Here is a 17,537-nt window from a genome sequence, read left to right on the forward strand (position 1 = left end):
ACATATCAAGAATATTTTCAGAGATAACCTATTGTGTAATATGTACAGAATGTAACAACATTCTGTGAGCTGTACTAAGAATGAGCAGCTGCTGACAACAAATACATTGAAATTCAAAAGTCAGCCTGACTGCAGGCTTCTGGGAGCTAAACAAGATTTTATTGGAAGTGAAAATGAATTATTTAAAATATAACAAAAATAATATTTAAACATATAAAACAAGTTAACTGAAATATGTTATAAATTGTGCTGCTTTTAAGTAGAGGTACATAGTCAAAATTGTTTCATTCCTTGATTTTTACAGTCTGAAATTAGTCTTCTTCCCAAATAACAAAAGAATACAATTTTTGTGCACATTGATTAATGCCCAATGCCTTGATTATATACAACAACTCTCAGAGAAATCGATAAACTCCTAACAAAAGAATTTGTTAGCTTTCTCCAATTTTTCCCTTTAACGGGATGGGAGGAAATAGGAGGAGTTTTAATCTTTATTAAAGAGGTTAAAATCAAGCAAGTAGTTTAAAATTTCTTTTTATATATTTACATTTATGTATTGTAACTTAATACTACACATTTTAAACTGAAGAATAACACTTTTTTTTCTTCAATTGCAGGGTTTGCCCGGAATTCCAGGAAGCCCTGGAAGCGATGGGAAACCTGGCCCTCCAGTACGTACATTATGCAAATATTTTATGCTAGTCCTCCTACTGACCTTACCCCCACCACACAGTATCTCCATGACAGGTTGTTATCACAGTCAGATTAATTGTCTCTGGTTCTGTTTGTTTTAATTACCAGAGCACTTTATATGCTGTCTCATTATAATAACATTCTGTAAATCTTGTCATTTAATAATATTTAAAATACAGAGTATACTGAAGCTTAGTTGAAATACAAAACACATAATAAATTTTGAATGACAATGTCTCTAGCCTGATCTCACCCTCCCTCACTGTTTAATGAGTCACGGATATTCATTTATTTCACCTAACAAATGCCATGTCTTCATTTCTTTTTTGCTTATCCCAGGGTAATCAAGGTGAAACTGGCCGTGCTGGTCCACCTGGCCCCGCAGGCCCACGTGGTCAGCCAGGTGTAATGGGTTTCCCTGGTCCTAAGGGCAATGAGGTCAGTGGGATTTCTCCACTTCTGTGCTTGTGCTTGATCAGTCAACTATGTTGCTCCATAGTGGGGCTGTCTGGTGCTGCAGCTTTAAGTTATTCTATGCTGACCAGATCTTTTTCTTTTGCTAGGGTGCACCAGGTAAAAATGGAGAAAGAGGCCCTGGTGGACCACCTGGAACACCTGTAAGTTTCATTAACATTTTGTTTAATTATATAATAATTTAATAATGACATAATACTAATTAATAATAATTTTGTGACTCTTGTAAAAATGGTAGCAACCCATAACCATAGCCTAATTTTTTCTTTGTGTAGGGTCCTGCTGGGAAGAATGGTGACGTTGGCCTCCCAGGTCCTCCTGGACCTACTGTAAGTATGGTAGTCCCATAAGAGGCAATTATCAGTTATTGCCAAGGTGGTCTGGCATCTACAGATAGACACTGTGAATTTAGGGGAAGGAAAATATTTTTAATGATATAAAGAAATCTCCTTTTATGAAGACAAATAAAAGAACACTTCTTTGCCATTATTTTAATAAATTAATACTCAAAGCTTTGTTAGGAGAAACCTGAGTCAGGTATACCTGGTATAAGTTGAAATGAAAAGTCAATTTCGAGCTCTTGGGTATCTACCACCTTTTCAAATTCAAGCATATTATTGCTCCCTTTAATGTTTATTAGAGCTAGCATTTCAGACTAGTATCAAGTATAAATGTGTCTGCTGAATTACATCTAACGGTTGGAATGAAAAGAGCAAATACCAGAACACCAAGATAGATTAGTCTTTGGGATTGTGCAATGTCATCATCAGATCATGATAAGGAGGCATAGATTAGAGGTGGTGTGGAGGTGTTTATAGGTTGAAATGTTCTCAGACAATTTCATTTTTTTTCTCTTTTGTTTGATTCTAGGGTGCTTCTGGAGACAGAGGAGAACCAGGACCAGCAGGTCCACCTGGCCTCCAGGTGCTGTGTGTTAATTGTTTCATGGTTTCCAATTCTTTTTAATAGACTAATGCACAAAAAAAAAAAATAAAAAAAAAAAAAAGAAAATAAAAAAAAAAAAGGAGGCATCTAAACATTTTCATTAGGGTGCATGTCATCATATTTTGAAGTAAGACAGATCAATCACTTGACAAAAGTTATTGCTTAGTATTTCATAATTGCAAAGCAGATGGTTAGCTCAGTAGATTATATCACATAAAACCTCTAGCTATCAAATTAGCACCTCCTACTTTGTAAAGATTTGGAATGAGTTGGGTACACATCTTCATGTCAAAAAATTTTGCTAGATAGGAAAATGCATAATTTATCTGTGTAACAGAGATGATAATACTGTTCCTTCATATAGGGATTGCCTGGTGGACCAGGACCAGCTGGAGAGAATGGAAAGCCTGGAGAACCGGTAAGCAGTAGTTCCTTTTTTTTAAAACAACAAAAAAATATATGAAAAGCTCTTCCTAGATTACGCTTCCAAATTCAGACAGCTATCAGCACTCTGCAGAACAGAGAAGTCTGTTTTAAGGGATAATAGGCAAGAGAAATGGGGTGCCAACCACAATGCAAATTTAGTAAGTAAAATGCATGGCTAACTTGCATGTATTTTCCCATAAACAGGGGCCAAAAGGTGAAATTGGAGGACCCGGATTCCCAGGCCCTAAGGTAAATCATACAGCAATGGTTCTATAATTACATTAAGGAATTAATGAACTACGAGCCTGACAACAAAGAATAACACATTTCTTTGCCACAGGGTGAAAATGGTATCCCAGGTGAACGTGGTGCACAGGGTCCTCCAGGACCTCCTGGAACAAGAGGTGGGCCAGGTCCTGCTGGCTCAGAAGGTGCCAAGGTACCCACAGACTTGCTTGCTTCCTGCTGTTATGTTCATCATTCAGGTTCATATTCTTTTTTTTTAATCTTTTCTAATTATTTTTTGTTACTCTTCAGGGTCCTCCTGGACCCCCTGGTGCTCCTGGAGGCACGGGGCTGCCTGGCTTACAGGGAATGCCAGGAGAAAGAGGAGCTTCTGGAAGTCCTGGACCAAAAGGGGATAAGGTAACCCACCCATACACACGCTCTGCCAATGCCAGCTCAATGTTAGCTTCCCAGAAGGCACTGGGTTTTTTCACATCTTCACTTTTGGCCTGATTTCAGAGGTACCGACTGAGTAGCAGTACTGTTGATTTAGCAGTGTGATATGGGTCCTATATGTTAAAAATACACAATTTTTCACCTGGTTTAATATATGCTAGATATTTTGCTACGTTAGAACTCTTGGGGGAGGGGTACTTCAAAACAGTTCTAATAGAGCTAATAAACAGTGGGAATAGTTCATATCATGGGCAAAGAGTTTGGCATAGACTTCATTTTGAATCAATTTGGGGTTTTTTCCATCAAAGTATTCAGTATCTGATGCTGAATACTGGGCAGAATGTCATCCCCAATTTTAGATTTGTAGGATCACAATAAGGAAATCTGGTTATTGAGATACCCTCAGTATGAGATCCTCTCCTCAGTCATGTTTTAATTCTTCTTCTTTTTTCCCCCTTATGCTTGTCTTATGCTTGCTTTTTGCTGATGCTTTTTATGTCTTATGCTTGCTAGGGAGAACCTGGTGGCAAAGGTGCTGATGGCATTCCTGGTGCAAGAGGAGAGAGAGTAAGTAGTCCTTAAACATTTAACAGTTTCTGAATTAGCTTCACATAGTCTACACTTAGAGCATGAGTAAACTTACTGTGAATAAATACTGTCTAGGAGAGGTAAAGTAGTAATCCCATTGTATTTCATTCCGGCAGTGCAAATCTGGTTTTGTAAACTAAATTAGACTTAATACAAGTTTTTGTGATTACAGCTGCTTGGGTAGATATAATAGAATTTTTTGTGAGCAGAAGATTACAATTAATTGGGACAATGTTTTGGAGGGAAAGCACCAATACAAAAGTAGAGAAAATGTTACTAGCTTCCTAAATTTAGCTGACTGATGAGGAAAATGCTGGTTTTAATGAAGCACAAAAAGACTTCATAATGGTAAGTATTCTCATACAGAATACTTCTACAGGTTACTATATATGATATATTTATACATCTATAGAGCACATACAGATAAAACAGACATTTGAAATACATACATATATCTAATGACTACATGCAAGCATATATACATCAAAATAATGAGGGATAACAAATATGAAAATGCAGCTTATATGAGTTGGAGAAAGTAGAAAAAAAATTTATTTCAAACCATCAGGTACACATTAAGTTCTCAAGAAAGAAAAAACTCAGGAAGCTGGTCAAGAGATGTTGAACACATACTGAAGAAATATGGATCAATTATCTATATGAAAAGTTAGGGCAATGGGTAACTTATTTTCTACCATTGAAAGAGACCCATTAAATTCAGGTGATTTTAGAGTAGGTTTAGATGGTGGAAAAAAAGAGGATAAATCAATTGTAGATCTCTCGCATCACAAAATGGTGTGATCTCAGAGTGTCACTCCAAAACGTAGTGTGCAACAACACACTGGCATTGTAGACTTCCATTTAAATGTCTTTAACAGTCTATTTACACTGAAACATAAATGCTATTGATCAAAATAGAGGGATTAACATTGTCATATTTTGATACAAAATATATTGTTTTCTAATTTTTTAGGGTAATGTAGGTCCCATCGGTCCTCCTGGTCCTGCCGGCCCACCTGGAGATAAGGTAAAGCATCCTCCGTAATGACATTTGATACTGTAAACAGTCACACTGGTGGATGTCTCATGGGAAGAAGAAAAACACCTAGTAACCATTCTTGTTCCTTACAGGGAGAGACTGGTCCAGCAGGTGCCCCAGGTCCAATGGGTTCCCGTGGTGGTCCTGTAAGTGGTAGTATTTTTCTTCCAGTATAACTTCATCATGGCTCCTCTAGCCTAGTATAGACATCAGTGTTGCACCTACCCTATAAGAAACACATGTGGCTTGAGTTCAAAATGAACTAAGCACGTTCGAGTCCTGTTGACTCTTGGGATTTATAGGTGCTAAGGACTTCAGAAAATCAGTGCTTTTAACCCTGTAAAGGGGTCGGAGGGCTGTGGTGACAGGTCAGGGCAAGAGTGTGAGCAATAGTTGTTTCCATCTTGTCTTACACTTAAGTAAACTTTTAAAAATACTCTTGGTTCCTATCTTTATATTCTACATTGATAAAACAACACATTTGCATTTCAGTTGGATCTGGGGAACACCATGGATTGTGCTCAGGGCTTATGCATGTGTAACTGAGATCAGTTTGTCACACTTCAGATAATTATCGGATAATTTCTGAACAGTTGTTTTTAGAGCTCAGGAGCAACTGTTGGTTTTTTTTTTTTGGTTTGTTTTTTTCCCTCCAAAGGCTGATAAGACAAAGAAACTTCAGCGGTATTCATGGGAGTGTTCTCTAACTTGTAAAGTGAAGCCTATCTTTCAAACATCTTCGATTGCTGACATGTTGTTTTCTACAGGGTGAACGAGGAGAACAAGGTCTTCCTGGACCTGCTGGCTTCCCTGGAGCTCCAGTAAGTATAAGTACTTAAAAGCAATTGAATGTGATTGTCAGTTTTTTAATTTCTCTAAGTTCATCCACATCTCAGAAAGGCTTGCTGTAACCCCTTTAATATACATACCTGCTACATACATTTGATTCATTCTGTACTCAGTCACACATAGGGCAACATTTCTTTATCCCTCCCTTCCTGTACTGGGAGACCAATAGAGTTCAACTGCATTCGCGTTTAATTTAATATTTAAATTCCCTTCAGAAGAGTATCTGGATAGGGTTTCTCATCACAGTGATATCTGCATTTTTTGAGTCATAATATAACAATATAATTTTTCTACAGGGACAAAATGGGGAACCTGGTGGGAAAGGAGAAAGAGGCCCACCTGGTCTAAGAGGAGAGGCTGGACCCCCTGGAGCTGCAGGTCCACAAGGTGGTCCTGGTGCACCGGTAAGATTTTGTTGTTCCTTATTGCTGCAAAGAGAGGTTTCTTCAGTTCTCCCCCAGCCTCAGGGTGGCTGGGCCCAAGTGCAAGCATTTGAACTGCCTGAAACTTAATGACACTTCCTCTAATTTTAATTTGTTTATCAAATCATTTGCTTTATCTGTTTACTTCCATGTAGGGTCCACCTGGTCCCCAAGGAATAAAAGGAGAACGTGGATCTCCTGGAGGCCCTGTGAGTGTCTCTTTGACTTAGTCACTGATAAATGACTCTAACTACTACAACAACAAACGTGATGTAAATGAAAAACAAGACCTTCAATGACTTTAATATCTGCAGTTCAAGAATAATTAAAGTGTTCCAGAAGGAGTAATTAAAGTTGGGGTGTTTAGTGATCTGGATTACATTGATTTTAATGTAAGTAAGGTGCCAAAATAGCTTTTGGCACAATGACCCAAAGCTATAAAATGGCTTATCTCAACAGTTATTACATTTACATGCCATCTTTGCCAAGTTTGTCAGAACCCATTAGTTCACCTTTGAGCAACATATGGGACCTTCCCTTAAAAAAAAAAAAAAGAAAAAGAAAAAAGTGAATCACTTCTTCAGTTCCAGGACATTTAATTCAGGTTTTAGGCAAAACAGCTAAATATAATTCAAAGTCAGCTGTTGTATAAAAATCAATTTTTTCATCTTTTTCCAATCTTCAGAAAATGACAACTAAAAGTATTGATGTCTTACAGGGTGCTGCTGGTTTCCCTGGTGCTCGTGGTCTGCCTGGTCCCCCTGGCAACACTGTAAGTTATCTTATCCCCCTTTTCTTTTATTCTTACCTCGTGGATATATTGGACATATATTAATGTATTAAACTATATTAAGCTGTATGTACCTTGACAGGAATATAACATGAACAAAAGCATCCTGAATATGATATTTGGACTTAGGGAAAAACTTCTGCAAACGAGAGTTTACTCTCCTCTTATTTCATATGGAATAGCAATTCATTCACTTACTGTCTTGATACTCCTTCTTCTATTATGGTTTGCTTTCCAAAGCCCATCAGAGTTAGGGGAGTCCTTCTCCTGGATCAGGTCCTTGAGTATTTCTGTTAGTGGCAGACAGCCCGTCTTCTCTCTTGCTCTTTTATGATGCTAGAAATATTCAATTCAGGATCATGAATTGGTATGCATTTTCAAAACTATATTTTGTAGATCACTGTTGAGAATTTTTTTTTTAGTGCCTGTAGAATGGAATGGCATAAGATTTAATTATTTTGGGACACAGGAGTTTGGAAAGATTCTTGTGGTACATTTTGTCTCTTATAATATGGCCTACATCTGAAGTTTAATCTACCAGTCTGCAGTGTCCTATTATAGAAATGTATACCGATGCATCGGCTAATTCCAATATTTTATACAATATCTGTGTGTGAAGAAAAGCTGTTTCGTAATATCCTTACATGTTCAACATGCGCCTACTTTTGACTCGCAAAATAGATTCTGATTTTTGATTCTTTAAAAATTAAGAAAACACAAAGAATACAATGGATTTACCCATTTTAAAATCAAAATTATATGTTAAGCTTTGTTGTATGGTAACTGAGATATAAAGTAAGAAAACTTTTATATTTGAATAAACAGTTGTTTATTTTCTGTCCTATAGTTAGAGAGAGATGCAAATTAGAATATTGCTGAATAAAAAGTAAAAGCAGGATTTTATTTAAAGTACTTTAATAGTCAACGTAATCCTTTCCATTGATTGTCTAAGCTAAGAGTTTTAATGAAAGACACTTCATTCTGCATGTGTCCAAGACACCACCTTAAAGGTACCTGGCATGAGTGATTCAAGAAATCAGTGGGGTCTGCAACTATTTCAAATTTCTGTGGCAGAGCCCTGGGTAAGGAACGTGTATCCTGTGTTGCATGCATTACAAACACTGGGCATCCAAACTGTGCAGGTGTTGTATTATGCCAACCATATGCCTGGACAGTAGGAAGGAAAAAATCAGGTTTGAAAGTGGTAGGCAAAAGGATTCTCTTTATAAGACCAGATCAGATTTGGGTGCATAGAGGTTGGACCCTAAATCCACCTTCAGGCAGTGAATCAAGTCTGGTTGGCTTTCATGAGGAAAGATCAACACCAGTAAATGTGTGCTACTGTTCTGGGTAACGCAGCTCACACTCTTATCTTTAAAATTCCTTTTAGGGTAGCGCCGGTCCTCCTGGTAACGCAGGGCCTGCAGGCAAGGATGGGCCTCCCGGACCCCCTGGTAGCGCTGGTGCTCCTGGCAGTCCAGGACCTGCTGGAACAAGAGGTGAGCCCGGCCCACCGGGCGAAAGAGGGGCACCAGGAGCACGAGGAGAAAGGGTAAGTACATATTCAGCCAGGGACCATTATACTAATTGACAGGGATTATGTTTGTCAAGAATAAGAAGCCACCTATTGAACGTTGAAGATCCTCAGTATTGACTGATCTGACCTTTTCCTAAACAGGGGGGACCAGGAGAACCAGGTCCTCAAGGCATCGTTGGTGGCCGGGGTAGCACAGGTTTGCCAGGTCTGCGTGGCCCGAGCGGTCCACCCGGTATGGCGGGTGCCAAGGTGAGAGTGCTTTAACTGCAGCAATAGCCTCTAAGCTAACGCAACAACTGTAATCCAGCTGCTAAAAACCAGCTTTGTGTTACCAAAAGTAATTGAATGTATTTTTAGTCCAGAGACTACAGAATTTACAGTTATTTTTGTTTACACCTGTAAGATCAGGCTTTAAAATGTCTGGTAACAAGCAGCTGTGGGATGCAAGATTGCCTTCAATCTCTATTACCAAGAGTCCTGGATCAGATTATATATAAAATATATACAATATATTATATATATAAGCTATATATAATATATAGCTATATAATATATTATATAGCTTCACCCACTGAAGGAGGGCAACGGGCTATAAACTCTCCTTGAGACAAGAACTGAGTCATAGTTTCACCTTCCACAAGTTGTTTATCTTTGCTTAATTCTCAGTATGTTTCTTGCTTAAAAATTATGACCCAAACAGGAAAATACTTTCACCTTCCTCCAGAAAAAGCTGTGTGAGGCTTAGTTTGTATTTTATTGCTAAGGTTGTGATAGACCAGCATTTTTTGTTAACTGCTTTGGCTATTGTTTTTGGGCACATAAGAAGAGACACTCGTTTATTATTTCTTAGTTGACAAAACAATAAGGAAAGTTCCTTGGGTTCAGTGGCCTTGCATGAATTTACTAGTGATGAAAAGAAACAAGTTTGGCCAAGTTTTTATCTTTCTTTATTTTGAGTATTCACAATATCAAAGTCACACTGGCCCTTTGCTTTATTAGTTCTTCTTCATAATCACTGCCTATTTAATTAAAGATGTATAATACGATGGTATTTCATAAGTACATTATCCGCAATGAAATCTTTTCCCTTTTTGTTCAGGGTGAAGATGGTAAACCAGGCACCAATGGTATCCCAGGAGAACGCGGTGCTCCTGGTCCACAAGGTCCTATTGGACAAAGAGGCTTACCTGGAGAGCCTGGCAGAGATGTGAGTGGATGTGTTAGACCTTCCTGCTAGCTTGTGAGTTACAAACAGGAGACTCGGGGACTAGATATGCTTTAAGGTTCACAAAGTCTCCCTCAAGTGCCTGATGCACAGGGTCCCGGGCTGATTTCATCCTCATGTATGATGGTGTAGCCTGCTGTCTCTGCTATACCTTTTACTACCCGTGGACCACGTCTCTGTCTCACTTGGAACTGAACAAGAGACTGTGCTGCCTGTACGCCTACAAAATAATGCAGGTCCGATAGATCTTTTATGGGCCCCTCCACCTCCACGAACTCTTCCTTCTTGAAAACTTTCTCTTTCTTTGATGAGCGTTTTTTAAGCTTACTGGAAAACAAGCTGTCTATTCATCACCCAGCTTATGAACAACCTGTACCACTCTTTTTTTTCCAGGGTAATCCTGGCTCAGATGGCTTGCCTGGACGTGATGGATCCCCAGGAGGCAAAGTAAGGAATCATCAATATCTTTTGATTGCTAAACAAATGTTACGTAGAGATAACAATATACGTAGCTAGTTCTGTGCTATCTAACTTGTTCCTTGAATCTCTTAGGCTCCACTGAATATACTCTTTACATTATAGTTCCGTAAAACATTAAATTTCTTATCCTGTCAACTGCGACTATCTATCTGCAGGGTGACCGTGGTGAAAGTGGCTCTCCTGGCCCTCCGGGACCTCCTGGTCACCCTGGACCTGCAGGTAGCAATGGTGAACCTGGAAAAGCTGGTGAAAGAGGATTTCAGGTAAGACCAAAGTAAATAGCTTACTGCTCATTTACATACCTTTCCTATGCAAAGTCCAGTTCATGCTGTAATAAAGTGGAAGTCTGGAAGAGTCATACGTTTGTTACTGTCATAGTTTCTTGGCATTGAGGACCTCTTTTATAAGAATATCAAGGGGAAAGACATCACAGTTTATGTTCCTGATAACTGCATATAAATTAAGCTCAAAATCCACGTACTCTTTAGGATGCCAAAAAGCACATCATCCCACCAGGCCCTACCTTAATTTCCATCCCATCTGGTGCTTATGCAGCACAAGCAATGTTATTTATTTAAACTAAGGGAGTAACTTTGGAAGTCTTCAAGTTATTTCTCAGAAGTGCTGACACCACCGCAGCTTGAGCACTGAGCACCTCACAAAATGAAGAAGGGGTCTAGTGCATGTGGTATGTATCAGTGCCTACAAGCAGCTGAGTAAGACTAACGTTGGTAGAAAAAGGAACTGACCAAAATTCCTGCTGATTATATAGTGTGTGTGGAGCTTCCCCTTTTTTCCAAACAGCTGCTGGCTTTGAACACACTGCTTATCTGGAAATAAAAAGGCGGTCTCGTCAATTCCAAATGATCCATGTCATCTTATTCTTATTGTGTCACAGGGTCCACCTGGCCCTCCTGGCTCTGCTGGTCCTGCTGGTGCTCGAGGTCCTGCTGTAAGTCATATTTAAAGTATTTGTGATATCATACATTCACTATTTCCTGTTATTTGGGCATTTTTCTTATTTCTTTATGTATTTCTTTTATTGCAAATCTACTCTTAAAGGGTCCTCAAGGTCCTCGTGGTGATAAAGGTGAAACCGGTGAAAGAGGCAGCACTGGCATAAAGGGCCACAGAGGATTTCCCGGTACCCCCGGTCTCCCTGGTCCTCCTGTGAGTATTTTGCATTGGATTGGGAATTACAGCTGTTCTTAGTCCCTGTGGTTTGGGTCCCAGGCAACTAGTTAGCCTTAACTAATTTACTGTGGAAAGAAAAAAAAGTATAAAGAACTTGTGTAATTTGATTGTCGAACGTGTTCAAAAGTCCAGATTCCCTGAATCAGCCTGAAATAAGTGTTAATGAAGAACTGGAAGAAGCTGCTAGGAGCTAAAGCCGGGTTTGCTAAAATCCCTTGCAGCTACATGTCTGCCTTTGCCTGGAACAAACACTTCTGCCATTCATTTATATAGGCTATTCCGGATTAAATTGTAAAAGGTAGAAATAGGTGTTGAAATATTTGTCTGCTAGAAATCTGTGCTAGACAGACATCTAAATCCATGAAAAAGCTACTCAGAGTCCAAATACCTCTCTTCTGTCATGCATCTTTTGCAGTCATTAATATTAGGGCAAAATAGGCACGAAATTGTAAACTTTGTAAACTACTGAATTGTAAACATGCGTGACCATTTTGACCAGTTCTTAATGGCTAAAAGAATTGAAGGGTAATAGACAGGCATGCCTTAGGTATTTATGACAAGTAAACATTTTAAGAGGGATTTATATTGGAAAGAACTATTAATAGCACTTATGATACAAGTGAGAATCAAGGAACCAAAATTCACCTAGTTAAGCTACCAATGATGGCAAAAAGACGGAAGTGTTAACTATAAATGCCACCAATACCAACCTATTTAACAACACAGTATAACCTGTTGTCTCGCTTATAACAGGAGTAAAAAAAGTCTGATAAATTCTCATTTACCCTATGACAGCGAGATGACTAATCATTTTTAAACATATGGCTTAGTTCTTTGTGGTGTATATGTAGAGCAATTTTTTTAATGCACTTGAAAACCCGAGTGTTTGTCAAATTATTTAAATAGCTTTACTGGTGATGTGGTTTTATGGTAGTATGCAGCATTTTGAGCTTATAGCTATGTATTCTTATGAATACAAGATCTCATCCAAAGCTCGTTGATGGCTGTTAGCTTTCTTGCATTTTGGATGATATTGCATCACTGATATTTTTTCTTATAGGGAGCATTTGATAATTTTTTCTGGTTAAAGAATGGCAACCATTCTGTCTCATATCTGACACAGGCTTTTTATAAGGATGTGTTTCATATCATCTTAAAGATGTTTCAATGTCTCTATTTAAGGTACATCCAGCTAGATACAAAATACTACTGGGAGGTGTATGACTTGTCTACCTTTTCTTCATAGGGTCCCCTGGGTCCACAAGGTGCAATTGGAAGTCCAGGAGCTTCAGGTGCAAGGGTAAGAAAAACTCCTTACTTAGCGTAACTGGAAGGAAGATTCAGACTGTTTAAAAAAAAAAAAAAAAAAAAAAAAACCAAAAAAAAACCACACATTTTTTTAATTGGCCGTCTTAACAGGCAACAGCTGAAGAAAGACACCTGATAGATCTTACAGAAATGTTTGCAATCTCTCATCGAGTATTTCTGAATTTGAGATTATCTGGTAAACTATTTTGACCATACTATTTGTGTTCAACAACGTTCTAGGGTCCCCCAGGACCATCTGGGCCACCTGGAAAAGATGGTAAAAGTGGCTATCCAGGTCCAATTGGTCCTCCTGGCCCTCGCGGTAACAGAGGTGACAGCGGCCCTGCAGTAAGTAAATTGTACACACTCAAACAAACAAATCTTCAGGGATTATTCATGAAACATAGGGTGCTCTCCCATTTAAATATCTCCCTCAGAAAATCCTGTACTTCATTGACAGAGTTTGTGGTAGGAGGTATCCAGCTATCAAGGCTAAATCCAAAAAAATACAGATCATTTGTAGTTCAGTGTAACTATCGGTGCAGTGGGCGTTGTGTTAGGCTCAGATAATCATTGACTTTTCTGTGGACAACGGGAAGGCGGGGTCTCCACTTCAAAGCACAGATGCCCTTTGTGTCTTGGATTTCCTAGACTCCTCTAGAGAGGCCAGCACTGCAAAGGTCGCTGGCGTAGTCACTTCTCCAAAAGCCAAAAAATGGTTATTCTCTGGATTTTGGTGGAAAAGGCTCCTTCTCCTTCTCAAAGCCCAGACAGAAGAAGGGCCGTCACAGCTTGACAAAATCAGGAAAAGAAAAATCCAATTTTAGGAAAATAAAGGCCTGGAAAGTCTAACAGATGTTTACACATAGCAAATGCCATTATTTAATGAATAAGTAAATTAAACGTTTATGTGAGAATTCCCATTTTCTAAGATTAGGGCCCACGCAGACATTTAGTTTGAACCTGTGATCTCTACTCAGTGCTACGTTCACTATTTTTTTTAGGGTCCACCAGGCCAGCCTGGTCTTCCTGGTCCTGCTGGTCCTCCTGGTCCATGTTGTGGTGGTGTGGCTGGCCTCGGTGCTGGTGAAAAAGGTCCAGTGGGCTATGGGTATGAATATCGAGATGAGCCAAAAGAAAACGATATCAATCTGGGTGACATCATATCTTCAATGAAATCAATTAACAACCAGATTGAAAACATCATTAGTCCTGATGGGTCACGGAAGAATCCAGCTCGTAACTGCAGAGATCTGAAATTCTGCCATCCTGAACTCAAGAGTGGTATGTTAGGTTTTTATTTTCACCAATGGTAGCAGATCTTAATTTTTTTTTTCATGAATGCTATTGTCTTTGAGTATTTAAATGGAGAGATCTGCTATAAAAAATTGATTTTCTTAAACAAATGTCATGATAAAAACGATAAATGTAATAATAATTTTAAATTTTAATTTACTCTGCATTTACACAGTATATACACTGACTTCAACTCCACTCCTTACATGCTTCTAAATGAACATTTGTTTGAAAAATTTTATGGAAAAGCAAACATGAAAAGTATAAGTTCTATATTTATTTCAAATGTCAGTCATATTACAGTATTCACATGAATTCAACGTATTTTTATATCATCTTATTTTCTGTGGCATCTCTTCTGTCAAAAATAATATGCTTCCTAATTTGGGTCAGGAATCTGGCATAGAAATAAGCTTCACCATCATGCAGTCAGATTCTTCTCCAAATATATTAAGCCCCTTCACATTTTTTTTTTAACCACTAGGGGAGTACTGGATTGATCCTAACCAAGGCTGCAAGATGGATGCTATTAAAGTATACTGTAACATGGAAACTGGTGAGACATGCATCAGTGCTAACCCCAGCACCGTGCCAAGGAAGAACTGGTGGACCAGCGAAAGCAGTGGAAAGAAACACGTTTGGTTTGGAGAATCTATGAATGGAGGCTTCCAGGTAAGAAATTACCACAGTTAACAGCCCAAAAGGTAGTACACATATTGTACTCACGTACATCGCGACAACGTACTAATAAATAATCCTGAAATTAAACTAAGCTAAACATTTAGTGTGTGAAATAGTTACTATTTGGACTGTCCCTAGACATGATTAGACAAAAACTGTTGCTTATGTGTTGCACTCTGCAGTTCAGCTATGGAGATCCTGAGCTTCCAGAGGATGTCTCGGAAGTTCAGCTGGCCTTCCTCCGCATCCTCTCCAGCCGCGCCTCCCAGAACATCACCTACCATTGCAAGAACAGCATTGCCTACATGGATCAAGCCAGTGGAAATGTTAAAAAAGCTCTGAAACTGATGAGCTCTATGGAAAGCGAGATCAAGGCTGAAGGAAACAGCAAGTTCACGTATGCTGTTCTGGAAGATGGCTGTACTGTAAGTAAACAAGACTTTAGTAGGGTAGTTTCATAAATAATTCCTTCTAGAGGACTAGACCCATAATAAAGGAAGAGAGAGCTTTGCATGACCTGGGTCAGCAAAGGACACAGTTACACCTAACTGGGGAAATTTAGATTCTGTACACCAGAAGCATCACTCCTGTAGCAACTGTAGAAAGTGAGGTGCACTCCCATTTAAATCTGTGCTTTACAGGTATCTCCTCGCTTTAGAGGCAGAGTCAGTGAAGTCACAGTGACCACGTTTTGATCCATCCCATGTCAACTCTAAAACTAAGAGTAGTAGGAGTCATCTTAGTCATAGAAAAAAGTCAAGGCTAGCTGATTCAAGCCATGTGCTATGATAATGGGAAGGGGCAAAGAGAGTCACTTCGCAGATGCAACGTTGCTTCACGGTGCCTTGCTCACTGCAGCAGAAAGTACTGGAGAGGAGCAGTAACGTCGATGAGCATGCTGGGCTCTCGGCATCTGCAGCCTTTCCAGTAACAAATGCAGAACACTGTAACACCATCCACAATTTCTCCCTCCTGCTGTCTGAGGTCCCAAAAGCACGACAAACACACGTGGCAGACCTGCCGTTTAAGGGTGCATGAACGCATCTACTTCGCAGCCACTTTGTGACCAGTTCTTTAACATGAACATGAAAAGCTACCTCATTACTGCTGTCACTTTTTCCTGAGGCCAAAACCTCTTTCCAAACAGGGTAGCCATTTGCACCCAAATGTACATCTCCCAGCATGCAGAGCACATTTCAGTCCTAAGTCAGGGTGCTGGGGCTGCTCCAGAGCGAGTACTGTCCATCAGGGATCCCATCCCTTCTGAGCCGCAAGGTCTGCAACCCCACAGGACCTCACCTAAAAGGGCCAGAACTTAAGAATGGCTATCTACGTGTTCGTGTCTACAGAGACTGCAACCAGTTCTCATGGTGTTGAGGGACACGTTAATAGGGAAAGAGAAAATATGAAATCCAGTAAACTGTGGGATAACTTTCACATAGCGCAACACCGATTTCTCTAACATGTTGTGTTTTGTTTGTTTGTTTTTTTCTTTTTAACTTCACAGAAACACACTGGTGAATGGGGTAAAACAGTCTTTGAATACAGAACGCGCAAGACAATGAGGTTGCCTGTGGTTGATATTGCACCCATAGATATTGGTGGTCCTGATCAGGAATTTGGCGTGGACATTGGCCCGGTCTGCTTCTTATAAATCAAAGATCCTGCTCTTTCCGAAACCCCAGCAAACAGATTCACACTCCAACTGTGCTCCTTTGTTTTAGCCTTGTCATCTAGTACAGGTGACCATCTGTATCCCAGTTATTTATTAACAAAATTTCTGGGGGAAAAAATCAATTCGATATCAAGGGTTATTTTTTTCGCTATTACACAAAGTACAGTAAAAATGCTTTTTTGCTCTATTTTTGTTACCAAATTCCGTCTTCAAAACATGTCTCCGTGGTGCTATAATACAACTTCAACACTTAATAAAACAACACTGTGTTCTATTAGTTGAATGTTAGCCAATTTACAAAGCACTGATTGCTCCCAGTACCAAAGTTTACCCTTCTTTCTAAGATGCAGTCCATAAAGCTAGAAAGACCTCCCTGTTTCAACTACCTCAACATGGACAGAAACTGGGATGTGTCTGATGAGTCAAACCAAAAATCAGTCAAACAAATCAATCAAAACCCATTGGACCCGTTGGTCAATTCAGTGGAATCATTTGGTGCAAAATTGTCTATTTCTGTATTGATTAGCTGTGATAAAAGTCCAGTGCATTTTAAGAGTTTAATACCTTAATGGCAGTAGTCACCATAATTTTATTGTTGGATTGTATTCTGTTATCAAAGGTGCTTCTCTACTTTCCTGTCATTGCTGGTCAAGACCACTAAAATTAGGGAAGTGTAAAAGACTAATATGATGGTGCTAATGTATTTTTCACTCCTAACTCTGCAAGTCAGGGTTATTGACTTGCTTAGAGGGGAAAAAAAAAAAAAAAGGTAAAGGATTTAAAGCAATTGTAAATGTCTCCTGTCAAAGATCGTCATTGGCATGTCATAGTTGAGAACTTTCTCCCTTCACTCTGTAAAAGTCAATAAAGATGCAAAATTGTGAACTACTTCTGTCACGTTAACACATTTATAGTGTTGAAGGTTAACCATCTTTGTAAGCTTTCATACGGTCGTTGGTCTATTCCTTACAGAGACACATAATAAAATATCCTAATAAAACTCCTTGTTGTTTCATAAAACCGACTTTTTTAAATTTTATTTTACTATTTGTATCTCTTTCTTCGAACGAATAAGGCAGGACACAACTCTGGTACCACTTTAGCTGATTTTTCTAAGATCATTTTTTTAAAGGAAAACTTGGTAATCCTAAGGGATGCAGTTTATGGCATCATACTATGAAATTTTGTGTCTTACTTTTTCCACTCCTCTCCATCCAGTGGCTCTTTTTTTCGA

General features: G+C 39.0%; 1 protein-coding gene across 1 annotated transcript in view; it reads left to right on the plus strand.

Annotated features, from left to right (window-relative positions):
* The window catches only part of COL3A1 (collagen type III alpha 1 chain), a 53,669-nt gene extending 36,371 nt beyond the window's left edge, over positions 1 to 17,298 (plus strand). The window contains exons 23-51 of the mRNA XM_082311442.1: positions 618 to 671; positions 1,033 to 1,131; positions 1,257 to 1,310; positions 1,443 to 1,496; positions 2,038 to 2,091; positions 2,477 to 2,530; positions 2,743 to 2,787; positions 2,879 to 2,977; positions 3,076 to 3,183; positions 3,733 to 3,786; positions 4,781 to 4,834; positions 4,939 to 4,992; positions 5,614 to 5,667; positions 5,992 to 6,099; positions 6,273 to 6,326; positions 6,836 to 6,889; positions 8,298 to 8,459; positions 8,586 to 8,693; positions 9,544 to 9,651; positions 10,063 to 10,116; positions 10,305 to 10,412; positions 11,048 to 11,101; positions 11,212 to 11,319; positions 12,590 to 12,643; positions 12,892 to 12,999; positions 13,656 to 13,935; positions 14,432 to 14,619; positions 14,811 to 15,053; positions 16,136 to 17,298. Coding sequence (XP_082167568.1) covers positions 618 to 671; positions 1,033 to 1,131; positions 1,257 to 1,310; positions 1,443 to 1,496; positions 2,038 to 2,091; positions 2,477 to 2,530; positions 2,743 to 2,787; positions 2,879 to 2,977; positions 3,076 to 3,183; positions 3,733 to 3,786; positions 4,781 to 4,834; positions 4,939 to 4,992; positions 5,614 to 5,667; positions 5,992 to 6,099; positions 6,273 to 6,326; positions 6,836 to 6,889; positions 8,298 to 8,459; positions 8,586 to 8,693; positions 9,544 to 9,651; positions 10,063 to 10,116; positions 10,305 to 10,412; positions 11,048 to 11,101; positions 11,212 to 11,319; positions 12,590 to 12,643; positions 12,892 to 12,999; positions 13,656 to 13,935; positions 14,432 to 14,619; positions 14,811 to 15,053; positions 16,136 to 16,282 — 2,775 coding nt within the window. The 3' untranslated portion in view covers positions 16,283 to 17,298. The remainder of the gene's footprint in view (positions 1 to 617; positions 672 to 1,032; positions 1,132 to 1,256; positions 1,311 to 1,442; positions 1,497 to 2,037; positions 2,092 to 2,476; positions 2,531 to 2,742; positions 2,788 to 2,878; positions 2,978 to 3,075; positions 3,184 to 3,732; positions 3,787 to 4,780; positions 4,835 to 4,938; positions 4,993 to 5,613; positions 5,668 to 5,991; positions 6,100 to 6,272; positions 6,327 to 6,835; positions 6,890 to 8,297; positions 8,460 to 8,585; positions 8,694 to 9,543; positions 9,652 to 10,062; positions 10,117 to 10,304; positions 10,413 to 11,047; positions 11,102 to 11,211; positions 11,320 to 12,589; positions 12,644 to 12,891; positions 13,000 to 13,655; positions 13,936 to 14,431; positions 14,620 to 14,810; positions 15,054 to 16,135) is intronic.
* The last annotated feature ends 239 nt before the right edge of the window (positions 17,299 to 17,537 follow it).

Source organism: Platalea leucorodia (assembly GCF_965183815.1).
Source record: "Platalea leucorodia genome assembly, chromosome: 5".
Classification (NCBI taxonomy): Eukaryota; Metazoa; Chordata; class Aves; order Pelecaniformes; family Threskiornithidae; genus Platalea; species Platalea leucorodia.